The 6,756-nt window shown below is 35.6% G+C and overlaps 1 protein-coding gene across 1 annotated transcript; it reads left to right on the plus strand.

Annotated features, from left to right (window-relative positions):
- Nucleotides 1-742: 742 nt before the first annotated feature.
- LOC111921777 (probable aquaporin TIP-type RB7-5A) lies at nt 743-1,886 on the plus strand. The gene is made up of 3 exons (XM_023917361.3): nt 743-937; nt 1,041-1,291; nt 1,380-1,886. The coding sequence occupies exons 1-3, from the start codon at nt 811-813 to the stop codon at nt 1,752-1,754; spliced, it is 753 nt and encodes a 250-aa protein (XP_023773129.1). The 5' UTR covers nt 743-810; the 3' UTR covers nt 1,755-1,886.
- The last annotated feature ends 4,870 nt before the right edge of the window (nt 1,887-6,756 follow it).

Raw genomic sequence — 6,756 nt, forward strand, 5'->3', positions numbered from 1 at the left:
GTAATTTACTCTTTAAAGAAATTAACAAAATTAGTCTTTTCTCTATAAAATACTACTTATCTTGTTAGCATGTACTTGATTTAAACATGACAACCAATTCTCGATTACTTGCTCCATTTTAAATGGAAAATGCGCCATAATTGTCATTAATTAAATTATAAACTCAATAAATTATTATTTTTATGCTATTTTAAAATTTCAAAATTCATCACAGTTTAACGTGACTCCATTCAATCATTTGAATTTCAACTCCCATACTATTATTTTAATTCATGGAAATTAAACCCATGACAATCTTTTTAAAAGAAAATGTCTTTATATATTTTGCTGGGCTATAATATATTACATTAAAATGGGAAACTGCTGAGTGGGTAAAATCAAACAAAGTAAAATAAGATTGTAAATCGATTGAATTATTTGATGAAATCAAAATAGATGGGTAATAACATTCATAAATAATTATAAGTTTATAACCATGCATATGTAATGTAACACATTAGTTGTAGTATTCGCTGCCTACAATAGTAACGAACAAGTATTTTCGTAATCAAGGACTGTGGGCGGTGGGGGCGGCACCAATCAACGGTCAGGTCAGCCATCTTTGGCCCTAAGGGCGGTGCCAGCTCAAATTCTCTATACATATATACGACACTTCATATATAGCCACATATTTAAAACTTAAATATTTAAATTATTTTAATAATCTGAAGTTAAGCACTATATAACGCTTTGTTGAACCCAATCACAAATCACGCTTTTAGCAAGTCAACCATCTCATCTTTTCACTTTTAGCTTCAAAGAGTTCTAAAAATGGTGAAGTTGGCAATTGGTAGCATCGGTGACTCTTTCAGTGCAGTTTCAGTCAAGTCTTACTTGGCTGAGTTCATTGCTACCCTTCTTTTCGTGTTTGCGGGTGTCGGGTCCGCTATTGCTTATGGTATTCCAGATTTCTTTCTCAGATACATAAAATGAAAATATGTTAAAATATTATAACACGATTAAATGATAAAACGAATAATCGAGTTTTATTAACTTTTTAGGTAAGCTCACGGCAGATGCAGCACTAGACCCTGCAGGACTAGTTGCAGTGGCAATAGCCCATGCATTTGCACTCTTTGTTGGGGTTTCAATAGCTGCCAACATCTCCGGAGGCCATTTGAATCCAGCTGTCACCTTCGGATTGGCTATTGGTGGTAACATCACCATCATAACCGGTCTATTTTATTGGATTGCCCAACTTCTTGGATCCATCGTTGCATGTTTCCTCCTACAATTTGTCACCGGTGGCTTGGTGAGTTTTCATATATCATATCTTCGGTGCTAAAACAACTTCTGATTCAAAACCTTGGATTTGTATTTACATATTTGGAATTTGACAGGCCGTTCCAACCCACGGAGTTGCTAGTGGGATGAGCAGTATTCAAGGAGTCGTGTTTGAGATCATCATAACTTTTGCTCTTGTCTACACAGTCTATGCCACCGCTGCTGACCCTAAAAAAGGATCACTCGGAACCATTGCACCCATAGCAATCGGTTTCATTGTTGGAGCCAACATTTTGGCTGCTGGAGCTTTCAGCGGTGGCTCAATGAACCCTGCTCGATCATTCGGCCCTGCTGTTGTTAGTGGAGACTTTTCACAAAACTGGATTTACTGGGTCGGCCCACTTATCGGTGGTGGGTTGGCTGGATTCATCTACGGTGATGTTTTCATTGGATCATACGAGACACTTCCAACCTCAGAGGACTATGCTTAAGTACTTTTATAATTTTTTTTTCTTTTTGTTTTGGGTTGTATTTCGTGTTTTTTGCTTAATGGTCGAGGATGTAACATCCTTATTGTTTGAGTGTAAACTTAAGAATTGTAAAATAATTTTGTTTACACTGGATGACCGGAATGCATACAATAAAGTTTTCAAACCATTCAAAAAAACCCCAATCATGTTTTGTCTGTTCAATAAAACCCACCGAATTTAATCTTTTGTCTAAAAAGTCCAACAAAGTTCCAAACCGTTCAAAAAATCTTTGTTTTGTTTTGTTTAAGTTTATTGGGGTTTTTTTGAACAGTCAAAACATGATTGGAGTTTTTTAAACGTTTTGAAAACTTCGTTGGTCTAACAAGTCATTTTCCCGATACGGTAATAAGTCACGTCATCTGTTTCTCTTATTTGACTTTCAGGAAAGTGTAACTTAGTTGGGCTTTTTAGACAAAATGTTAAGTTTGTTGGGTTTTTTTGAGCAAACAAAACATAATTAGAGTTTTTTGAACGGTTTAAAAACTCTGTTGGGCTCTTAAGTCATTTTCCCTTAAATTTGGTCTCTTCTTTTGGAAAAATGCATGCGTGTAACTTATGTAACAAAACAAATTAAGAATACAGAGGATAGTGATAAGGATGCCAAGATGTTGGAGGAGACATTGATGATGATCACAAATGTGATGTGGTGCTGGTGGTGGTTGATGCCAAACATATGAAAACAATAATTCTTAGTGAGACGTATGTGATTGATTACATAATACGTACAAAAACTCTTTTTGTTAGTTACAAATTCAGTTAAGGATCATCGATCGGGATGCAAAATGAGAATTTTGGTTGTGTGTTAAAATGTTATGTTTAGGAATAAATTACCTTAGAAAGTATTATTTGAGTTGCAAGACTACACTTACCCATTTCAATCCCATTCAATAGTAGTCGAGTAAGTCTCGTACTCTTTCCTCCCTAAATAACTTTACCATGTGTAATGTGTCTCATTCGAGCATTCTCTTGTATATGAAAGAAGTAAATGTAGAGGGGAAGCAAGAGAACACCATTTTAAGTAAACATTTTTCCAAATTTATGTACAATTTACCTATATATTTTCATCATGTTTAAAGACAAATCGTTTGTTATCAATTATACAAACATTTACCTGTTGTCATGCTATGTGGGTGTTGAGGAGAAAGGGCTCAGCTATGATCAGCGATTAGAGGTGACTTACAAGCTTTTTGTCATATTTACTTAGGTATGGGGCTTTCACATATTTTTGGTAGGATGTTTGGACTACTGATATGTCTTTATCTTTTGCCTTCCATTTGGTCTTTGCTTTGGATCAATATAGGGACGTAACGGTCATGCATTTTTTCTAGATTGGATTGTTGACTGGTTCTCTCAGAAGAGATCCTAGAGGGGGTGTGGAGCAGGAGCAGTGACAAGCGTTTTTGTGTTTGATGCATGATATTGCTCTTGTTGATTGGGATGATAGGTTAGATTGGTTTCTAGATGCTTCAAACTCTTTTTCTGTCTCTTCAGAACGTGTGTTTCTGGTTAGGAGTTTGTTGGGTATCAAGGGGATGAAGATTAGATGGAACAATTGGGTACCTATAACGTTCTAATTTTCAGAACAAATTTTTCATTTTAAAATTGGCATAAACACCCATTTTCATAAAGGTACATTCAAAGCAAAATCATTTGTTCATAAATTGAAATCCTTAAATCAGAGTTATAAGTAAGTATATCAGAATTACCAATCATAAAACTGCCAATGTGTGTATCCAGTCATGTCTTCGCATCCCCACGAACTAATAAAGTACCTTAAAAACATTAAATCCGTAATTGTAACACAAATCTTAATGAGCTCCCCAAAGTATCATATACATCACAACACAACAAAACATATATAACAAATATGAGTTATCAACAAACCTATGGACTATCAGCAACCTTAAGTTATCAACAACTCAAATACAACAATTTAGGTTATCAATAACCCCGAGCTATCAGTAGACCACATGCACCAAATTGGATTATCAGCAACCCGAACTATCAACAACACATACAAAAAATTAGGTTATCAACAACCCTGAGCTATCAGCAGGTCACATACAACATATGATATAGGTAACACAGTGAGAAACCTCACCTAAACTAAACAACAGATGCTTAACAGCAACATCAACAACTAAAACAACTAACTCAAGTTACCTAAATCCAAACTGAAACTAGTCCTTAGCTAAACACTCTATTCTATCACAATTTAACCAAAAAGTCAAACTGGTCAAAAAGTCAATGATCAACGGTTACAGTTAATCGGTCAACCAACACTGACCATTATGTCGCGACCAAGCCCTTCACTGCATCATGGTCCTGACATCAGATCACGATGTCTTTCCATTACACAACGACTAAACCTATGTTGTGTCGTGGTCCCGACCAATGACCCACTTAATCTATTAAGTGCTTAATTCGACAAGTTCAAGTCTCATACTTTCTAGATCTGAATCAACATGATGTCTAAATGGATAAAGTTTTTAACTTTATCCATTATAAGGCCACAACTTCCAAGATGTAAAACCATAAGTTGAGAAATGACCAAAAACCAAACTTTCTTTAAGCATGGAGTAAAGAGAACTCTTGCATGTACTCTCTACTCCACCAAATGACCAAATAACATCCCACACATCAACTAACAACTCAAGAGTTCTTCTAACTCAGTGGGATAAGCCAAAAAGGGACCCAAACTTGCTAAAATGGACTAAAAACCCAAAAACTCTTAGATATATAGATGAACTGAAATAAAGCTTGGATCTTTAAGGCTTACAAAGGTTTAGAAGGTGAATGGAGGCTGAATACTTCAAATGCATAGCTTCAAAGACCAATATTTATTTTTCTTCTTCCTTAATAAGAACAATAACACCAAAAGAGAGCACCAAATGATCATGAAGAGAGTACCAAAATAGATTTAGGAGAGATGATGAGCTCCAAACACATGGAGGCTAGGGTATCATTAGAGGTGTTCTAGAGGAGGTGGATGCTGAAAATGATGAAATCTTAGGTTTAATGACCTTTAAATACCTCAAAACTCTAATAAACGTGCAACCCAGAGGACCAGGGGTGTCCTACACTCATTAAACGACGCTCCACACTTCTCAAATAAATTCCTGATTTTTTAGTTTTCAGCTTCAGCTTTAAACAATCATAACTTCTTCGTTCCAACTCTGTTTTTAGTGATCTTTATACGCATGCAAATGTATTGACAAGACCAACAATTCTATCTAATTACTTTTGACTTAAAACATACCAAACTAAATTCATTAATTCAAGCAAGAAGTCCAAAATATTACTTTTCCCATTTTACCATTTGGCTCTAAAGCATAATTCAAGGGATTAAATCACTTAACTAACATTATCATCTTCCAATAGGGTCTAACTCTATTCGATCTAATTACGGTCCGCTAACCTGAAATTAGAAACATCCTGAAACTAGGTGTATAGTTCCTATAAAGTTGAATATCATCGCCTGTCGTATTATATTAGAGTGTATTCCCTCAAGGGAGAGATTATAGGCTCGGGGGATTACTTTGGAGTCGATCATGCATCCTTGCTTTTCGAGTTCGATGGAGACATTGACTAATATTTTTTCAGGTTGCTCTTCTTTGATTGAGGTTTGGGGTCGGATTGCAATTTGGTGGGGAGTGGAGATGCCTTCTCCTTTTACTTTTCAGTCAATTTTCATTTTGGCGGAATTGATTCGGTTGATAGGAGATCAACGTAAAGCTTTTGATACATAGGTGATTACTACTCTTTGATGTTTATGGAGTTTCCATAATTGTTTTCTTTTTGGTTCTTAATTCCTAGGAAATCTGATTTGTTGAATAACTTGGCCGATGGTTGTTTCTTGGATTCAAACAGGAGCAAAAAACATAAAATTAACCTGGTTAATTGGCTTCATAATCCCGTCTTAGCTTGTATTTTTATTTATTTATTTGTTTTTGTAATGTTTTTTTTTTCTAAATGCTTGATAGAAGTTTATTATTATTATTATTATTATTATTATTATTATTATTATTATTATTATATGTTAAACGTTCATCTATTCAGATCTCATATAGTAATGATGACGTGCATAAGTAAACCGTTCCCTCGAACTTTGGGTACATAGATTCAATTTTCAAAAAAGTCGTATAAAAATTATGCGCAATTAATTGGCTTCATAATCCCGTCTTAGCTTGTATTTTTATTTATTTATTTGTTTGTTTTTGTAATGGTTTTTTTGTAACACCAAAAAATTTACGCCAAATTTAAACTTTTAATACTAACAAAAGAGTCAAATATAATTGTTTTTACAAATATTTCCAATCCGTTTATCATAAGAGTGTCCCAAAATAGATCATGAGGATGAGGAGCGGTACGGTCACGCCTTCGCCTTCCCTCGCTCTCCTGAAGTACCTGAGACAATAAACTGAAAACTGTAAGCCCGAGGGCTTAGTGAGCTACCCCCAAAATACCAACACCATACTGACAGAAACCACAACCATAACAATCAATCAAACAACATATATACTGGGCCATCGGCCGGACTGGTCCGCCCTACTGGGCCTACAGTCTATCTGAATCTATCCCGAGCCATCGGCATGACTGGTCCGCCGTGCGGGCCTACAGTCTCCCTGTGCCGCTCAGAGGGTGTGTTGGCCTTCAGCACAAAGCAGGACCGCCTCAACCCAACCAACAAGCAACTAACCATATACGCATACTATCATATACTGGCATATACATATAACAAACATATCTATCTCATTGACCATCATCATAGAGTTTCACTCGTAACTAGAGTATCGACCTAACAGGTCACTAACATACCAATCCTTACGGATCATAAAAGCATAACATACTATCCATCCTGATTCCGATCTAACAGATCAGAGTCATATATAGCATACCATAACAACCGATCTAACCGATCTCTAGTATAACAATCATCCTAAACATGATGAATTCTAATAAA

This window comes from Lactuca sativa, chromosome 6 (genome assembly GCF_002870075.4).
Source record: "Lactuca sativa cultivar Salinas chromosome 6, Lsat_Salinas_v11, whole genome shotgun sequence".
Taxonomy (NCBI): Eukaryota; Viridiplantae; Streptophyta; class Magnoliopsida; order Asterales; family Asteraceae; genus Lactuca; species Lactuca sativa.

Excerpts from the sequence above, each read along its gene's own strand:
- LOC111921777 (XM_023917361.3), top strand. The coding sequence starts at position 811 with ATGGTGAAGTTGGCAATTGGTAGCATCGGTGACTCTTTCAGTGCAGTT. Across the intron at positions 938-1,040 it reads CGGGTCCGCTATTGCTTATG|GTAAGCTCACGGCAGATGCA; the intron begins GTATTCCAGATT and ends TTAACTTTTTAG. Across the intron at positions 1,292-1,379 it reads AATTTGTCACCGGTGGCTTG|GCCGTTCCAACCCACGGAGT; the intron begins GTGAGTTTTCAT and ends GGAATTTGACAG.